This window comes from Dasypus novemcinctus, chromosome 1 (assembly GCF_030445035.2).
Source record: "Dasypus novemcinctus isolate mDasNov1 chromosome 1, mDasNov1.1.hap2, whole genome shotgun sequence".
Taxonomy (NCBI): Eukaryota; Metazoa; Chordata; class Mammalia; order Cingulata; family Dasypodidae; genus Dasypus; species Dasypus novemcinctus.
In genome coordinates, this window is record NC_080673.1 from 84,728,748 (window position 1) to 84,749,537 (window position 20,790).

A 20,790-nucleotide genomic window follows, 5' to 3' on the forward strand; every position below is an offset into this window, starting at 1 on the left:
CACACTTCCCCCCATTAACAACACCTTTCATTAGTTTGGTACATTTGTTACAACTGATGAACAAATATTGAAAAATTACTTCTAACCATGTATTATAGTTTATATTATGGTTTACACTTTGTACTACACACTTTTGTAGGTTTTGACAAAATGTATCATGGCCTGTATCCATCATTGCAATACCAAGCAGAACAATTCAAATGTCTTAAAAATGCTCCATGTTACACCTATTCTTTCCTTACCTTCCCTCAACCTCTGGTGACCACTGTCTTTTATCAGTGTTACACGGTCTTCCATTACTAGAATAAGTCTGCTTGGTCCGTAGCTGCATTCCCCCCTTAAGTTAGCTCATTCTTCAATCTTGAGGATTTGAGGATGGTGATGCCCGCTCTGCCTCCTCTTATCCCCCCTCTCAATTGGACAGATGGATGGAAATGCCTTGCTTATAGTTGAAGATACTCTCTGTTTGGGAGATAGGCATTGTCCATCATCATCCTTTTGTTAGTTTTCCTCAACTGGAGAGTAGTGCTGGCTGCAAATCTACTGAGATTTCAGGGCTCAATCAACATATGAACAGACAGAAGATTTAAGACACTGGGACATAATTTAATGTGCATAGTGCTAATTAGAGGTTCAAATAAAAATGGGTAGAAGAACCAAGTGTAGGAAAATTATAAATGAGTGTAACTCCACTACTTTGGGGAGGTAGGTTATCATATATTCCAAGGTAAGGCCCAGCCCACTGGCAGGGTGACGATTTCCTGGGGTTGTCTGTCCTGTCTGTAGTGTCCAGATACCCCTTGAGTTCTCAGGAGTACACTGCTTGAGGCGTTGTTTACCGTGGCAGTCAGTGAGATCCTCCTGAGACATACATAAGCAGGACCTCTGGAATGACCTCCCCACTCTTTGAAATATCTTACCCGGAAAAACTCATTTGTGTTTAATATTACCCTTTTTGACCCTCCACATGAATTTTTGAAATAAAAGCAAATATAATATAAGGTTGAAGAGCAAACAAAACATACTTTTTCAGTAAAAAATGATGTGCTTCCTTTCTGTGCATTGCACTAATAATCTACAATTTACTTCAAGATTATGCAATTCCTCCTTTTTAAAAAAATTCTAGCTGTAATACCTGATTCATTGTTTATTATATTATGCCTATAATCACATTCAAATTTCTGTTTCTGTTTTAAGATAAACCAACCTAGATTTCTCTTTTTCCTAGTCTTTGGTCTCAGAAAAAACCAATATTGAAATGCCATATTTTTAGACCTGATATTGAGGTATGAAAAATTGTCAGAGGATTCATGAATATGGAAGAGATTTTGGTTAGATGACACTAGTTTTCTTTCAAACATTAACCATTTCTTTATTGCAGAAAAGTAATGATTCATCAGACACAAAGAAGCAAATTTTCCAGAGTCTGATTCCATTTCAACTCAGATATGCATCCATACCACAATAAGCAAACTCATAGGGTCAGAATCTGGAATACAGGAAACCTATGGGCTAGGGTGGGGGTAGAGAATGGGTAGTTAATGTTTAAATTGTACAGAGTTTCTATTTGTGTTGATTGAAAGTTTTGTTAATGGCTGGAGGTGAAGAGAGTACTACATTGTGAATGTACTGAACAACACTGAATTATATAATTGAATGTGGTTAAAAGGGAAAATTTTAGGTTTTATGTAAATGACTAGACTACAAGTTTTTAAAAAAACCATAGGGGTGCCCAACACAAACAATAAATTCTATTGTAAATGATGGGCTATAATTAATAGTACAATTATAAATATATTTTCATGAATTTTAAAGAAAGCACTACACTGATGCAAGGTACTAATAAAAAGGGTCATATGGGAAGTTGGTACTTTATGCATTGTTTTTCTGTAAATCTACAGTTTTTCCAATTAAAAAAACTTTAAAAAATAGAGATCTGAACAATTGCTCAGTTATAGAGTCAGTCTTTTTCTGATTCTTCAGAAATAAGAGGTTCCTATATTGTTAGATTTGATGGCGTTGATTCCACAGTGGGGAAAACAACTGATACGGAAATAATGCTACACTTCTGATGAACAGAGAGGCAATGCTAGCTTCAATTTCAATTTTAATTTCAAGAATGAGCAATACATTTTGAAAAATAAATCAGATATGTGGCTTTCCACCTAATTTCTTATTAAATTTCAAGATTAGGTGAGATGCTGCCTAGAACTTGTTTTGTCAGTTTTGAGCTTATACGAATGATATTTTAGGTCATTTTAATTTATTTTTCAGATCAGCATTTTCATGACCCATTTGTCAAACTATGGGAACGACCGCCTAGGGTTATACACCTTTGTGAACCTAGCCAACTTCGTGCAAACCTGGACCAACCTGAGACTACAAACTCTGCCTCCTGTCCAACTGGCTCACAAGTACTTTGAGCTTTTCCCTGAACAGAAAGACCCTCTGTGGCAGGTAACATAGAACATTCTCCCTTGGAACTGAAGGAAGAAACTAGCAATTTTTGAGTGTTTATCTTCATGTTAGGCACCCTGATGACGATTAAAAACCCCATATTTAGCACAAACTTCTCTTTTATTCAATAGTATTCTCTTCTTCAATAATACTTTTTATTGTTTATTTTATGGATTAAGGGTTTGAGCCTCTTGTTCGATGGGCTCATTGGGTTGGAAATTTTGTAATTGGACACATTTCATTGTTGATGTCTTCTTTGAGATAACCATTTTGACTTGCATTTAGTGGAAGCACCAACTAATAGGAAAATATTTGGGCATTGGGCAATTACGGAGACAGGAAAACAAGAGTCACCATAATTTAAGATCTTATAATTAGATACTCATATGTTCCTGTATAGCACAAGTGGTGTATATGGAAAAGGAAAAGCAATTTTTGACTTGTGCCCATGTAGATTTAGTCTTTCTTTAACACATCTTCCCTTTTTTTCAGCTCTAACTAACCTAATCTAGTAACTGGGATTAGATCTATGATAAAGGAACCGTCAGGTATAGAATTGCTTTCAAAAAATAATTCTACTTCACACAGGGGCCACTATGCCTGGATGTATCACATGTAAACTATCTGCTTCTTATCAGTTATCTAGGAAAATGTTGCTTCCCATTTTCTTGGTTCTGTATGCATCAGATTACATCACCTCACCTAGTCAATAAGCCGGCTGCAGAGAGCAGATAAAATGGTACCCGACTAGGTAGTCAGTAGACAACAGCGTCATTATTAATGAGTATTTACTGTAAAAAAGACATTATAAAGGTTTTCTTCCCTTCCTTAATACTATTTGTTTCTCTGTATCTCATAAATCATGCTATATACTACCACTCTGTGTCTATACTGTCAAAATACATTCAACACGTGTTTGTTGAGCACCTGCTATATATAAGTCAAGGTCCTAGTTGCTCTAGGGAAAGCAAAGGAGAATAAAATACCATATTTTCTCTCAAATCTAGTGGAGGGTTTCTTTCTTATTCTTATTCACTAGTAAAATCTATCATATGTTTCAAAGCTCAATATCTAGCATATGCTTCAAAATGTAGTAAAACTGACTGCTACAATAAATCACACCTTATGCTGGCAATTATTCAGCAGCTTTTAACCATTTGCATTTATGTTAAATTATGTTAAACTAATTCTTTTACTTTACCGATAAGTTCCTTAACCATTTATATGTTTGGTTTATTAGTTATATAGATACATAGTTAAGTAATAGAGACATGATTACTGTAAGTGTGTAGGGTCACACCAAAAAGATGCTGAATTTCATTGGGTAACATAAATAGTAGTTATGCAAAAATGTTCATATACAGTTTTAAAATTAGTAAATATTAATAGTGAATCAATTCTTTTCTCGTGCATGTTTATTTATGAGATGTCTGTAATGTTTAATAATGTAAATTATTAAAAATAAAAAGCAGGTAAACTAATAATACCGAAGTTTCAGAGAGCTGACATACAGGGAATTAACCAATGGCCTCAAGCCCTACTCTTTCTTTCCTTCAAAGAGAAAGGGTTTTCTTAAATGAAGAATTGTGTTTCTTGATACTGTTGGATATCAGTGACACTTATACCTTTGAAAGTGGTTGAATATAATAAAAGATACTCCAGCTCCAATATGATTTGTTTCACATGACAAGTCTAAATATTGATTGAACATTTGTTATGTATAAAATACTACACTGACCAATTGAGAGGTATAAGTGAAAATAAAGAGAAAATGGGTCTGTTCCTTTGAGAAGTGTGTCACTTTGGAAGCCATAAAAGCATATATATATCAATTAAATGTTTGCAAGTGCTGATGATTTTAATTTTGAACAGCACCAGGCAGGTAAATTCTTAGGAAATTCTAAATATCAGATAGAATTAATCAGAAAAGTCTCCATATTTCTATGAATTAATCAAAAGAGGCTTCATGAATTTTTGTTATTGCTATAGTTTATGTAACCTTAGGAATTTTCATATGTGTTATCAGCATGTAGCTTACTATTATAGTATTTAAATAACATTCAATAATAAATGTTTTTACCCTTTTATCATGTGAATTATATTATATATATGGTTTCTTTCAACTAAAAACTAAATAGAAGTTGCAGACATTTCCAATTAATCAAGGTAGTAGATATTATATTTTTTAAAAGTGAGGAACAGAAACAGAAGAACAGTTAAGTAGAAGAGAGAATTATTCAGGTACATAGAATTTTTAAAAAGTTAACTTATTTCAGCAAACCTGATAAATTTAGCCAATCATGAATGACATACAAAAACCTCTGAAGGTAGTGAAATAAAGATTATGTATATTCATTGTTATGTACTGTCAAAATGAAATGTTATGGTACCATATGATTTCTTATTTATTGTATTTCACTTTTAAAAAGTAATACAACTGTTATTTTTCTTTAGATTTTCAATTCACACTTTTTTATTGCCACAAATAGAAAAAGTGAAAACTTATAATCTTGGCATGTATTTAATTTCCTTTATGTCTCTATGTAAATTTTCATTAGCACCAACTATCATATATTTGAAGCTGCCTTGTCACTTAATTAAAAAGTGCTATATGAATATCTGCCAGTGGGCAGCATGGTAAATACAACACAAACCATGTTTGTGCTCTCCTCACTCCAAGCTCATTCTTTCAAAGCTGTTTAATATGGGGATGCACACTGATACCACATGTGGAATAATATCCCTGGAGTGTATCCTCCTCAGTTTAGTCCCTGGTGTATATGACTTTTACAATTATATTCATGTGTACTTATTAATCCATGTTCCTTGTTGTTTTGGTGGAATAATCACTATGAAGAATGAATGAAGAGAATTTCCTTTTACAAAGAACTCTCATTATAAAAATCAAAACCACAATATGGAGGCTGTTAGAAGTTCAGATGCTGGCACATTCACTAATCAGTGCTTTTAAGTTCTCACGCTGTCAGGTTAGCTCAGTCTCAGTCTGCACTCAGGCACTCTAGAGCCTCACTATCAACAAATATGCCAAGCAGGATGTGGATTTCTGCTTGCCCATGCGGCCAAGGGACTGCTCAAAGAGCTGCAGTTTCTCCCTCTACAGGGTTAAAAAGGTAGGAGACTAATCACACCTATGGACTTGGCACCTTTGTTGATTCTAGTTAAAGCAACCAGCTCCAATTTAGAAATGATGAGATTTGAATGTACGAAACATAAACAAGTGTGGCTCTCATGGTGCACACACAGTAGGTGCTATCATGTGTCTGTTGAAGGAATGACATATAGAATTATAGATTTTAAGTGCCAGAGAAGAAGTTACAGACATCTAGCACAACCTATTTCAACTTAGAGAGGAAATGGATGACCCCTAGTAAAGCGAATCCTTGTTCAAAGGCACTTGGCTTATGAGCCACAAGTCAGGACGACAGTCCAGGTCCTCATATTCTTAATCCAGAGCAGTTTCAACTATAATAAAATGACAATTTTACACTTAGAAAAACAAACCTACTTCTATCATCAACTCTGTAGAATGAAAATCTTCAGAAACATCTTCTACTTATACTAGCACATATCCGATGGCATGTTTAATATGAATTTATTTGTTGTATACTTTTGAAGTATCTACAAAATAAAAAGAAAGTCCCTTGCCTTCATGGAAATTGCAAATCATAATGTCTCCTTTTTATGTGTACAAAATGACATATTTAAATTTGTCTTCATATGTATTCCTCTCTATCCACACTACATAGTGTATTTACAGCTCTATTATAGCACTTTCCAAACAGCATTGCAGATGCTTGTGTCCATCATATACCAGCTTGCAAACCATAAAGGAAGAGACTAGGTTTATTTATGTTTGTGTGCCTTGTACCTAGCCTAGGCCCGTAGCCACTGTCACTAAAATATCACAACTGAGTAAGCAAAAGTAGCAATGTGCAAATACAAAGGACAAAGAAGGAGCATCCTTATTTCTTGAAGAAGCATAGAGATTTAATGAGAAATGACCTTGACAAGCAGAAACGAGTCAGTGGGGGAAGCTTTGAAAGTTGCCAGAGTAGTTTGGATTTAATATATAGGTTCTGATGATGGAAGTGAAGTGATAAAAAAAAAAAAATGTTGGCCAGTAAAGATTATACCAGTTGTCCTTTTCTTAGGATTGGTAATAACAAGGAGGTGCTGAAGTTAAGAAAATAATCTAGATATGAGAAAGGAAAAGCTTGAATAGCTTCATGGTTTGAAGAGTGAAATCTTGAAAAAGAACAAATGATAGAATTTTGTTTTTCATGGGTAAAACACAGAGATTAAAGAAACCTGGAAAAATGGCAGTCTTTAACTGTATATTTTCACTTCCATTTATTGATCTTTTAGCTTTTTCAATGAAATATCCAATATTGGTTTTGTCACTTCATTGATGAAAGCATAGAAGCACATACTTTGTTATCTTCATTATCTTCTTAATATTCCTAATAAAAGTTTGAATTTATTTATTAATATGCTACATTTCTTTTCCTAAATCAGTAATAATACGTTATCTAAACCTTCCAGGAATGTCTTCCAAATAAGTAGATAATTCCTAATTATTTTATTTTTTTAATTTATAATGAGGCTCTTGACTGTTTTGATGAAACAAGGCTGTCAGACTTTTTTTTACAAATCAATTTTATTTTTACGTATTAATAAATAATAAATCAATCCAAAGGTACTACCAATGGTATTCAGTGTAAACACATATTTGTGCATTCATCAGCCCAATCATTCCCAGAGCACTTTCATTATTCCAATAATAATAATAATAAAAACAAACAAAACTCATCACCTCTCAATCACTCTATGCCTGCCCTGCCATACATAGCTGCTATTCTTTTTCCTTCTCTCTAGTATATTTGTATTTATATTTTGTAAAAACAGTCATATATGGAATATCCCCCATATTTGTGCTTTACATGAGGTTTTACTATCTTCTAGAGTTCCATGTTACAGTTCCTAACTTTCCTTCTAGTAGTGCACATGACCTTAGGTTTTCCCTTTCAACCGCTATCATACTCATACGACAGAACTGCCAGTTACAAACACCATGATATGCTTTAACCATTTCTATTCATTTCCAAAGACTCACAAACAAACTTTTTTTACCATTCTTCACAGATTAACCCTTGGCTTTCCATTCTCTACCCTCCTTCTATTTTCTGATGGCCTATATTCTAATTATTAACTCCATAAATTTACACAATATATTGTGTAAGTTACACAATATATTTAGTTCATAATAGCACAGTCACACAGTATTTGTCCTTTTGTGTCTAGCTTGCTTCACTCAATATAAAGTCGTCCAGGTTTATCTATGTTGTCATATGCTTCACGACTTCATTTCTTCTTACTGCTGCATAATATTCCATTGTATGTATATACCACAATTTGTTTATTCATTGATTGATGGAAAACTGGGTTGTTTTCAAGTTTTAACAATCATGACTAATGCCGCTATGAACATTGGCATGCAGATGTCTGTTCGTTTCTCTGCTCTCAGTTCTTCTGGATCTATACCTAGTAATGGTATTGCCAGGTCACATGGCAAATCTATATTCAACTTCCTTAGGAACTGCCAAACAGTCCTCCACAGTGGCTGTGCCATTCTATATTCCCACAAACAGTGAATAAGCATTCCTATCTCTCCACGTCCTCTCCAACATTTACAGTATTACCACATTTTAATAGCAGCCAGTCTAATAGGTGTGAAACGAGATCTGATTGTAATTTTGATTTGCATTTCTCTAATCGCTAATGATGTTGAACATTTTTTCATGTGTTTCTTTGACACTTTGTATTTCTTCTTTGGACAATTGTCTTTTCAAATCTTTTGCCCATTTTTAATAAGGTAGTTTGTCTTTTTATTGCTGAATTATATGATCTCTTTGTAAATACAGATATTAAACCCTTATCAGATATCAAACATTTTAACATACAAAAGTGACACAAGACATGGATTTTTCTTTTCCTGTCAATCATTGCAAACACTTTCTTGTCAAATGTCAAACTCCCTACACCACAACTTATTGAGGTTCAGTCAATACCCTAAAAAAGATAAAATAAAATAGAATGACAGTACTTTCATACTCTGAATCATAATCTTGATAAACAATGATACTTGAGCACCTAATCCAAGAATAACAAACAGAAAAAAAAAGAAACTGATTTTTGCATATACCTTATAGAAACATCTAATAAGTTTATTGCCATACTATGAGTAAATAACACTATATTAGGGAAACTGATTAATAACATTTTAAAAATACAGTTTTTTCTATTAAAGCATTGGCGATCTAGATTCCCTGGCAGGATATGCATAATACCATGAATACTAATATAAGGCACTAAGTGAAGGAGTGTTCGGTAATTTGTTTAAAGAGACTCAGAGCTACCAAGTAATCTTACCACCTCTCCTGGGGTCAATTTTAGTATAAAGTATTTCAATAAAAAACACCAATAGTATTGTTTATTTAAATAAATATGGCTAAAACATGGTGGAGAATGATAGATGTTTAAAATAAATTGATATACTTTGTGCTTAAGCAATGCTCTTGGAATTATATTTATTTACCACTGGCCAGGCTCGGGAACTTTTCTGCTCAAAACCCGGAACCCCAAATAAGATTTTGGGGTTCTTTTTATACAGAGGATATAGGAGTAAAGAGTCAAATGGTGCTTTGTTTGAGTGCTAGATAAGCTTGAGTTAACACATATTTCTCACATTCCAGGTAGGCTTGAATTAACATATTTAGTTTGCATCCTTCCTGAACATTCGAAGTCTGTAGAGCCTATGTCACTTAATTGGCTTTCCCGGACTGGAGTGGCTGGCATGGTTACGAAGGGCAGGGCTGCAGCTTTTTATTGTTTGACAAGCACAGCCACAGCCGAGGTTATTCATGAAGAGACGCACAGCCCCCACCCAGAGGCCTGTCAGTCTCACACAGAACCACAGTCCCCTTCCTACCGTCGCCCCACTCCTCTCTAACCAACGGTACTTTGGTAGAGTAGTCTGAGAAAGAATCAGATGATGAAGTGCTACAGGAGTTCTGCGGAGAGAGCGCTCACTATGAATCAGAAAGCAGAGGCTTTTCCGAGGAGCTGAGGGCCTGTCTGAATTGCATATAGCATACAAGTCAAGTTGGAGTCCTGATAAAGATGGTGTCTTTCTCAGAGTCTCTCCGCAAGCCGTTGTTAATGGAAGCAGTGTGAGGAAACATCCTTAGCCTATTAAAATTCCTCACCAGGGTACATGAATTGCATTTAGGTTTAAATGACATTGAAAGGCAAAAAATGCAAAGTCACCAATATGTACAACACAGATTTGGAAGATTTTTGAAGACATGTATAGGCAAACTTAGTAAGCAGTTGACACTTCAAAATAACCCAGCAAGATAAGAGAGGAAAGAATTAAAATTTAAAAACATACCTTTGATAGCGACTACTAGGTTTTGAGTGAGGTCAGAACCATCTTCTCTTCTGAAGGCAAGCAGAGGGGAAATGAAGAGGGAATTTTACCTCTGAAATATTTGCAATTAACAAAGTATTTGCTCTGCTGTGAGCACTAGGGAGTTCTAAAGTTTTCAGTTAAAACTTTGTTAATATCTAGATGTAGACTAGCTATCTAGAGTAGGCACATGACCTGGGTGGGGATAATTAATCTTCAGTTGATAACTCCACAGAGTCCCCTTCGGTGAGGTAAAGGATGTGAAATACTGAGTCAAGCAGTTCTTTAAGTGGAGATAGGCAATGTAGGCTGGAATAACTAGATTTAATGAGAAAAAAAGGTATTTTCATATTTTTTTATAATATGGATTTCAGAATAAGATAAGTAGTGTGATTTTTTTTTAGTGGTGTGTTTTTTTTTAATTCATGTTTTTAGTTTAATTGTGAATTTGCAAAAACTCTGGGTGCTCACACACCCATGAGTGACATGATTAAATCACACTTTACTAAGAATTTTCTAAGCCTTGTCCATTGCCTCAGAGAACTTTTTGTTCACAGTATGTGTTGCTATTTAAATGTAAATCTGCCTCTTCAACATATACCACACATAAAAGCTACCAGCATTTTTCTGTTTGAGAGTTGGCTTCCATGCATTTTCTCCCAACTAGCACTATAATCACAAGCTGCATACAGCAAATCTCTAACTTTAACTGAGCTGCTTTTTTTCGAAGTTTAAATATATCTAGAAGGCTTAATACTGAAAACAGCAAATTGCTGCTTATGGCAGTTTCAAATTTTCAGGTACTATCAGATTGGAGAAGAATTAAACAGGCTATAACTGCTTTGCAATTTTTCTGATTTTTTAAAATTATAATACTAATAGAAAAAAGTATGAAAGTGCAAGGAAACATTTTGCTTATTTCTAAGGAAGACCCATTGACCTTTATAATCATAGCAAAAATTTCACACACTACCCGTATGCACATACACAAACACATATGCACACATACACACAAGCAAACACACATCCACATACACAATTTAATTGTACAGACAACCCTGGTTTTGGATTCCAAATCTGCAACTAACTTGCTATGTGACCTTTGGTGGGACCTAAACAAAGCACCTTGTGTAAAATAAAGCACCTTGTGTCTCAGCTTCCTCAGCAATAAAGATAGGATAATAATGTCTGTCTTGCTGGGCTGCCATGAGGATTAGAAATAATCTGTGTAAAGCAGGTGCCTGAAATATAGAAGGAGATCAATAAAAGTAAGGTATTATGTTTACTGTTATTCAGATGTTCAGACACTGTACGAAAAGTCAGAATAGGAGAAGTCTAAACAAATATTTCCAGAATATAAAATATAATATGCAAACACTCTTTTAATAAAGTTGTTATTAACAGACAACAGGAAAAACACTGCAGAAAAAAAAGTGATGACAGAAATTTGGGCATCTGAAAAACCCTAAAATAGCACAAAATAGAAGGAATGCAGTTACAAAGAAAGACAGTCTGCCTAGACTGAGGATGACAAATACCACCTATATAAGATTGATACCAACAAGAAAAACTGAAATAATGCAAATTGAATTTTTGGTATTAAAAACATTGGGAACAACAAATATTGTAACCTTTTAGTCTCTAGATCATCTTATTTGATGGTTTACAAACTCCTATAAATATAACTTCCTGAGAAAATGTAGCTTTTTTATATTCCAAAGACAGGTATGTTTATCCATGTTCTCTTTGTTATAGTAGAAGATAACTTTATTCAAAGCTTATATTGAATCTGGTAATTTCATTAAACATTGCATTTCACCAGTTTTGTGAGAAGATAGGAAAGAAAGGTGTAATGCAATGAGGAGGCAAGTGACCTAGATGAACATATAGAACCAGGAAAAGATCTCACCAGGAAGACTTCCACTTCTCCAACAGCACTGAATATTAACTCAGTTTGCTCTTCTACCTTTGCTAAGCATAAACAAACCTTCATCTGAGCAAATACAGAACACGTATGCTGAGATTTGTTCTTTCTTGGGCTCTTTGTGGGAAGCTGAATATGGACATGTCATGGTGACTGCCTTCTTAATGTTTAACATTTAAAATATAGTCGAGAAATCAAGTTTCTTTACAAATGAAGTAGTTATATGATAATATGAGGAAAATAATGTGCTTACGTTCTAAAGTGAGGGTATGAGTGACCAGCAAGAAATAACAAGGCAGACTGTGAAGAAAGGAGACTGTGAATGGGTTGTTCTGGGAGTTTTGGAAGCAAAATTTCTACACAATTCATAGCATGTTAGTTTTCAAACATACATCAAAAATTGTCCAGGCATATTACTAAATATTCACTATTTATGTCCTAAGGAAGTCATGCAATCAGTCAGAAATAAGAGTTTCAGTTCAGAAACACTTATTTATCAAGTACCTGTTTGCACTAGATTATATCAATGAGGAAGACAGAGACCCCTGTCTTCGGAGAGCTTAGATTCTGGTTGAGACTGGAAGACTATAAAGATACACACTGGTGAATAAAATAATTTAGGTACTGTCATAGAGAGACAGGAGTAAAAGAGAGCTTTAGTTATGATCATGAAGGAGCTCTTAGATGGGTGACATTTGAGTGGAGACCTGAATAATGAGAAGTGCTAAAACTATTGATTGGATGAGATGCAGGAGCCAGACACCAAAATTCACCCATAAATAAATTGAATTAGAATTCTAAAGGGGACTTAGAGTCATCTGTTAGGAAAGAACCTATATATCCTCACGGCTGCCTGAAGAAACTCCAAGTTAGTTCCTTATCAAGTAACTCATATATCCTAGACTAGTCATATAATTTTGTGAAGGATTGGCAAAATTTCTCTCTTGGAGGGGCATCCATCTTTGGTGCCAGGGTGTTCTGACAATGGACCAAAAGTCTTCTCTTGGGTTGTGTACCTATAATAAGCTAGTCCATCAGTAATATTAACCTCTTCTTTTTACTCCAGTTGCCTTACTAAACTGGACAAAGGTAAAAAAGACCAAATATAGAATCAATTTAGCAGCTATCTCATTTATATATTGCATGATTCGATCATTTAAAATATATTAATTCATTTAATCCTCCCAATCACAATGTGTGGTAGGTATCATGAATTGTTATTTTGCAGAAAAGGAAACTGAGTCATAGAGAATTTAGGAAATTCTGAGTGCACACTCTTGAGTTATGCTTTTTGTCTAAAATGAATAGGAAAGGCCTTAGGCCAATATTAGCTTGAGCAAGAAGGATTGGCAAAATTTGACCATGACTTGGAGAAGAATTAAGGGCACTGAAAAGAAAAACATATTCTTCAAATATTTAGAGGCAGGTATGAGTGCTTGTGTGATAATAAATTCAATATATGTGAAACATTGGACTGGTGTTAACAATTGTTAACTTCAAGAAATGCTATTCAGGGAAACAGACTTTGGCCCAGTGGTTGGGGCATCCGTCTGCCACATGGGAGGTCTGCAGTTCAAACTCCGGGCCTCCTTGACCCGTGTGGAGCTGGCCCATGTGCAGAGCTGATGCGCGCAGAGAGTGCCCCACACGCAGGGGTGTCCCCGCGTAGGGGAGCCCCACGCGCAAGGACTGCGCCCGTAGGGAGGGCCCCCCAGCGCGAGGGAGAGTGCAGCCTGCCCAGGAATGGCGCCGCCCACACTTCCCGTGCTGCTGACGACAACAGAAGTGGACAAAGAAACAAGACGCAGCAAAAAGACACAGAGAACAGACAACCGGGGGAGGGGAGGGGAATTAAATAAATAAATTTAAAAAATTAAAAAAAAGAAATGCTATTCAAAGTGTGGCCTATGGACTGACCTAAATGGTTATGTTGCAAATTCTCCATGAGAAAAGTTTATTCCAGAAGGTAAACCACCAACTGTAACACGAAGCACACTGCTTACTTAAGCTGATATTTTTTTGTTGTTGCTGTTTTTGTTTTGTTTTGTTTTCTTTCCTGTAGCAGGTCTTTCTAATTGAAGCAAGCAGTGTATTGATTTACAGTCTGGAACAAGCTCTTTATTGTGTCATGAACAACGACTTTGAAACACATTGAGTTAGAGTATCGGCCATGTTGCTATAATGAAGATGCTCAAAAACACAAGGGCTAAACAAGATGGAAATGGGTTTCTGTCTCACGCAGCTGTCTGATTAAGGGCAGGCAGTCTAGGACAGATAGCTCCCTTCCACATTGTCACCCAGGACCCCAGGCTGACAGGTCCTTCCACATATGACTTCTACTTCTAAATCAAGGCAGGTGCTACAATTGTAGCCATTTCACAGCTGGGAGTAAGTAAAAAGGGGAAAATCCAGGGCAAATGGTTTTATCCTTAAATGATGTCACATCATTTTATCTCTATTTCCATTGGACTGATATTATTTACATGACATTACCTATCTTAGAGAGGCCATGAAATATAGTCTCCAGCTGGCAACCTATATAGTAAGCAAAATAGGGGACATTGTGTTAGCAAAGTAAGAAAATGGAGAGTAGTTAGTTTAGTCTCCTATGCCACAGTGAAACACATTGGTGAGATAGTTGGAGCTAAGGCCAGACTTCAGAGTACTTTGAGTTTGCATACTGGATTAAAAGAGTACATAGAAGTTCAGAAAATACAAACACCACTTAAATAAATAAATAAACTAGACAAGGAATGTCAAGTTTATTGGCTTGTCATTAACTCCTTTTATTACAGTTTCTCTTCTTTTAGTGTCATGTAACAATTTACCCTTAAAATAAAAAGAAAAGCTTCAAAGCAAGAAGGGAGAATAGATAAACTACATAATGATAATTCATATAAATAAAGGTTTAATTTTGACATTCTTTACTTGAACTTTGGAAATTAATTGAACTTTGGAAGTTTGATATTTCTTGACAGCTATCCTATTTAATTGGATATATATTTAGCTGGCTAAATTATATTCTTTGCTGGGAAGGAATTGATATTGAGAAGTCTATGGTTTTGCTACGCCTGTATTTGGAAAAATGATTAAAAGACTCATAATTGAAAGCAACTTATTTTACAAGTTTTACCTCAAAAAATATTTGTCAAAGAAGAAGTCCTTAAATGGAAAATGACTGTCAAAATATTTTTTCTAATATTTAGACATTTCAATATAAAAAAATAGAATTGAAAATATCTCCCATTTAATAGCATTTTTCTGAGTTAATTACCCAATAGAAAAAATATTTATTCAGATAAAAATATAGTAGCCTACAAAGAGGAGTCATTTGAAAGTATCAACATTTAAAAATTTATTAACCATGATATATATCTTTGAAAAGTATTCCAGGAAATTTTATGGAAAAGGGGAAAATAATAAGATCATACTGCAAAAAAACTTTTCTTCAGAAGAATTTTAGTGATTCTTGACAAAGACATGGCTAAAGAAATAATTAAGGTATCTAAATATGAACCATAAATGATTACTCAGCCTACATCTTTTTAAACATGTGAACCATAACTACAAAAATAAAATGTGCTTTAATGTCTAAGATTTATATTATTTTAAAAAATAATTTTACTTGTGAAAACAGTTTTTGAAAATAATTATTACATAGAGCATCAGTAATAATAAAATCAATTTGTCAGTCAATAAATATTTCCAAAAATATATCATTCTCATTTTAAGAGCACTTTAAATTCACCAAAGTATCCTGATTTGGAAAATAAATTGCATGGCCACTCAAATGCAATGGTTGGAGAATGGAACTGGAAGAGAAGGTTGGTATGGGAATAAAATTGGACTGGTGAATATGTTGAATATGTTGGGTCTGAAATTTGCTCGCCATATCTATATGGCAATGTCACATATGCAATTTAAAATGTAGGTTTAGAACTCAGGAGAGAAGTAGGGGTTAGAAATATTGATTACAAGCTGTCAGGCTATGGGTTGTGGCAGAACTTACCAGAGTAGTATCAAAGCTGATATTTCAACAGAAAACAGCCTGTGCTGTGGGGGAAAAAAAGAAAAGAAAAAGACATGACTAAGTCTGGAGTTCAAGGATGGCATTCCAGCCTTTATGGAAAAAATTTATGAAAACTTAAAGGCACCAATAGCTGGGAAACTATGTCAACCCAGGTTAGGCAAGTCAAGGACTCTGTTATAAAGACACAAAACTTAAACCCAATTATAGTAGAATCTAGTCAAGCATCAGAAGAAAATGACAACACTATCGACTTGATTCTGAGCTCCAGCCTTGAAAGAAGGAAATATACTAATCACTTTATAAGGAAAACATTTGGGAATCAGAGAACCAGAGTGGGACCTGACTCCTAGCTCCAGGTATCAGGCAAGAATTTCATCCCAACTTTTGAATGAATTTCAGGAAACAGAGCTAGGTAATCATTACACAGTAAGATTAGTTCTTCTTCCTTCTTGTAGAATCCGTGTGATGATAAACGGCACAAAGATATCTGGTCCAGAGAGAAAACTTGTGACCACTTACCAAAATTCCTTGTGATTGGGCCACAAAAAACAGGTAAGATTAGCCAATACTGATACTTTTTTTCTATCATGAAATATATTGCCATGTGATATCACTGGATTAGGTTTTGTTTTGTGAAATATTTAGACATCTATGCAAGTTCATTTTTAGAATGGATTTTTATCTCCCTCGCAATATCTTTACAACAGGAACTTCAAATGGACCCAAATACTCCCCATTAATTAGTCGTAAACACTACATTCTGTAACTATGGATTTTTAAACTGTTCATCAGACATACCAAATTTTTAAAAACTCAGAGTTTATATGCCATAGTTGTGGAACCAGACTTTTAATTTCTTTATTTTTGTGTGTGGCTTTGCCTAATTAACTTGTGAATTACGTTTTTAAAAAATGCTTTGACCTAATTCAAACTATTTTATACAGCTTGTCAATCTGGAATTTCTAGTTTTCCAGAAAAACTAGTACTTTAAAATATTTTACATGTTTGTCTTTCTTTTTAAAATAACCATTAGGTGCAAATATAGTTTGGACTTATTTTCTGGTTCACCTGAGGTTCATTAAGTAACTTTTTCCTTAGTATTTTCTCATGTACTGAAGGAAAACTGTATAAAAATGTAGTAAAAGGGAGTGGAAGTATTTCACCAATGAGATAATGACACTTTCAATTAGAATATCTTATACCTTTTTCAGTACATGACAGTTTTATTTACTTAGTTTATATCCTGATTAATTAGAAGTCACTACTTTGACTAGAAGCACTTTCATCAGTGAGTGCACAAACTAACACAATATAAACGGTCATAATAAATAAGCCTGACCAGGACTAAGATATTTGTAAAACAAGCAAGAAGATCATTTTAAAAGTTATAGGCAAAATTTCCAGACTATTACATATTGGCTGTTGAAATCTTTTCTCCCTCCAGGGATATAAATTGCATTATAACAGTAAGTTACACATGTACAGAGAGGGGGAAAAACAACAAATTCATCACTCTTTTTGTGGTTGTTTTTAAAATGTGCATTAATTTTCTACCCACTTCCTTATAGCAGTTAACTCTAGAATGACTATTAAAGAAATAAAGCATTTCTGTGTTGTAAAATTATGTTAAAAATTTAATTTAAAGACATATCCTCATTGTTTGAATTGAATATTATTGAATATTCTTAGTTCTGCTAGAAAATTACTGATGAGTAAGTATAAAGCTCTCTTTCTTCCTTGTTGTCTCTATTTACAAAGTCAATAAGACACACTTTTCTATTTTAACATTTGACCTACCAGTATAGCATGGGAGTGAAAAGACTTTTAGCTGGTTTGGCTTTTCCAAAGCAAACAAGAAGTTAAAATGAAGAAATTGGATGATAAGATTTTTTTTATATACTATGAAATGTTATTCTGCTATTAAAATGATTATGATCATTAAAGTCCATTCAATTATAGCAGTCTGAAGTCTTATTTTGTTTTTCTTGTTGCTTCTGCTGGCAAAACTCCCACTGTTGCCAGACGCTGTTAATTCACTGTGGAGGAGAGAGCTAAGAATCTAGCCCTGAAGACAAAATTGTCTTTAAACAATTTAAACATGATACATGCATCCTTTACAGTAAACATGAGGTATAAAATGGTTCTCAAATTTCTATATACTCAGTTATTGTGAGGTGAGATTGAAGCACAAGAAGTGATCCCACTTCTCCATCTTGAATCCTAGAAGGGATTCCTGCCAATTTAAAGTGGGTTGAGTGTGAAGGGGTTGGGGTGGGCAAAAGAGAAATGGGTAGAGAGTATAGGAGCCCTGGATTTAAGGCACTAAAAGTTTAAATCATAGTCCAACATTAATCCTTTGGACAGATTGGCATCCTTCATGACCCAGGGTCAGGTTTTGGGATTACCAGTTTAGGAGAGGATTTCTAAAAGGACTAAATTTAGCACAAAAATAATAAGAGCATAATTCACTGACCTTAAATGTTCCAGAAGATTGGTGTTCCTATCATCAATATTAATTTCCCATTATTTGACTGGATTTCCTGGTACATTAAAAGAGAAGTTGGTTGTATTAAAATACAAGGAAGTTTTCTTTTAAAGTAATGCCAGGCTCAATGTCTGTCCTTCTTTCTCCAAGCATATATTTATATAGAAGAAATTGAATAAAAATAAGTGCCAAGGATAGTAAATGAAAACATTATGATATATATATACACTTTGAGGGGTGGACCCAGATTTTGTGGCTAATTTTATAAATATCAAACCACATGTTCACTATCCCTAGTTGAAAGTACTTTCTCCTTGATGTCTCTTCAGCCTCTGGCAGCAGGAGGGTAGAAGGCTCAGAAGATAAAAGCTTTCTGTAGTCTGGAGAGATTTGGGTACAATTCTGTGACCATCAGAGTGATTAAACATTGGTACTTTCTACTGAGGTTGTAAGATATCTATTTTGGGAAATTCAGCAATAATTCAGTAATATTCGTTTTATCTATGCCTAGATTCCTCTCTTCTCAGCACCTCAGGGATATTGAATTATCAATTTTCACAGCTCTCTTGTGGTCTTAAAATATTCTCTCTTTCTCTCTGTTTCATTCTCATCACTTAAACATCTTTAAATCCCACCTTAAAATATATTAAAAAGAAAATTTCTTGATTCCATTACATTTCTAGCTACTACTCTATTTCTAATTAATTTCTTCTCCCTGAAGCATGTATTTCCTCCTCCCACATTTTCTTCTTTTGGAGCTCCTGTTATTTGCAGGAACGAATCAGATCTGTCCTTCAAGATTCCTACTGGCCCTTGTAATTTTCACATCTTTAACTTGCAGTGTGGTTGAGATAGTTCTTCTGCTTAGTTTTGTGGGCCTCTAATAAATTCCTTAATCAGTCTCATTTCCTTCAACTTACTGAGTTTTTATGATTCAATTCTATATTTGTTAATCCATAAAAGTCTTTTTCAAATTGGTAATTAAATCTCCTTAATGAGACAATTTTTTCCCAACTCGTTTCACTAGGTGCCTCCATTCCTGATGTTTTGATATGTCTTTCATCCAGTCATTGGTCCCCTTAGATCTGTTGTCACTAGTTTGTTTGCTGGCACTTCAGTTAACAGACATAATTGCCCCGTCTTATCAGGAGACGACATCCAAGTGACCATCTTCCCAGAATCCTGTCCTTCTCTCAACCCTGCTGAGTAACACTTTTTTTTTTTAAGGCACAACATTAGAGTATAGTTCTTCATTGAAACCCTCACTGACTTCCCAAATCTAAATTACCCATTTTCACGTGTGTTGGCAGGGCACTTTGATCTTTTCTCTTTATGAAACTTTTCCCACTATGTTGCAATTACCAATATCCTTGACCCAAGTCTCCAGACTAAGTTCATCCGAGGCAGCAAATGTGGTTTCCCTGTCAAGAGTTAGTGGCATTACCAACCATTACTACAGTGTCACGCACATAACATTCAGTAAACCTATTTGGATAGTTTGACTTAATTTACTAGATCTGGATTTGAACATTAATTAAGGATCAACCATGTTCATGCACTGCAATGGATTCTAGAAATAGAGGTACCCCATGCTTTCTCTACTCACCTACTCTAATGGAATAATTAAGGCACATGATTTCTGAAGTTCTTCCTTAGCTTATCATCAGTCTGCTTTTCTTTGAGTATGTACTAATGTTAAATTAAGCATTTAGATAAATATAATGATGGAAATGAATAAAAGAATATTCAGATTGTTGCTACATGAAATATGCCCTAAATGATTTTAGAGAAATCATAGGACACTGGGAAGAATTGGTATTTTGAATACTATTTTTGAACAAGAAATATATACTAAAATTATATTTTGTCTCTTATTGCCATATAGACTTTTACCTTCTTTTATTTTGTAATAGGAACAACGGCACTTTATTTATTTCTACTTATGCATCCTTCCATCGTCAGCAATCTCCCCAGCCCAAAAACATTTGAGGAAGTTCAATTTTTTAATGGCAACAACTATCACAAGGGAATTGACTGGTAAGATAAATAACAAAATTAAATCCCATTATTAACACATACAAAACCATAGCAGAACAATTACAAATGAATGCATGGCATCTGCATAATTACAGAATAAATTTGTTATGATCAGTTCTTCCACAGTGAATTAGAAATTAATTTATAGTGATGATATGTTTAATTAGTGTTGCCCATAATTTTATTTGGACAGGGCAATAATGATAATATTTTTCTGGTAAATTAATATGATTCAATAAAGAGCATTGTGGGATTTTTTCATCAGAATCATTCACACAGATTTTAAAAATTCTCCTTATGCCTATTATTATCTTACTGTGCTAAGAAGTTTTCTTTCTTTACTAAACAATTTGTTTCAACCAAGATGC

The 20,790-nt window shown here is 34.4% G+C and overlaps 1 protein-coding gene across 2 annotated transcripts in view; it reads left to right on the forward strand.

Moving 5' to 3' along the window:
- Window positions 1–20,790, forward strand: part of LOC101442209 (N-deacetylase and N-sulfotransferase 4) — a 292,548-nt gene that overhangs the window by 246,769 nt on the left and 24,989 nt on the right. For both annotated transcript variants that reach the window (XM_071215004.1, XM_058293542.2), the window contains exons 7-9: window positions 2,275–2,457; window positions 16,356–16,452; window positions 20,299–20,422. In XM_071215004.1, the coding sequence (XP_071071105.1) occupies window positions 2,275–2,457; window positions 16,356–16,452; window positions 20,299–20,422 (404 nt within the window). The remainder of the gene's footprint in view (window positions 1–2,274; window positions 2,458–16,355; window positions 16,453–20,298; window positions 20,423–20,790) is intronic.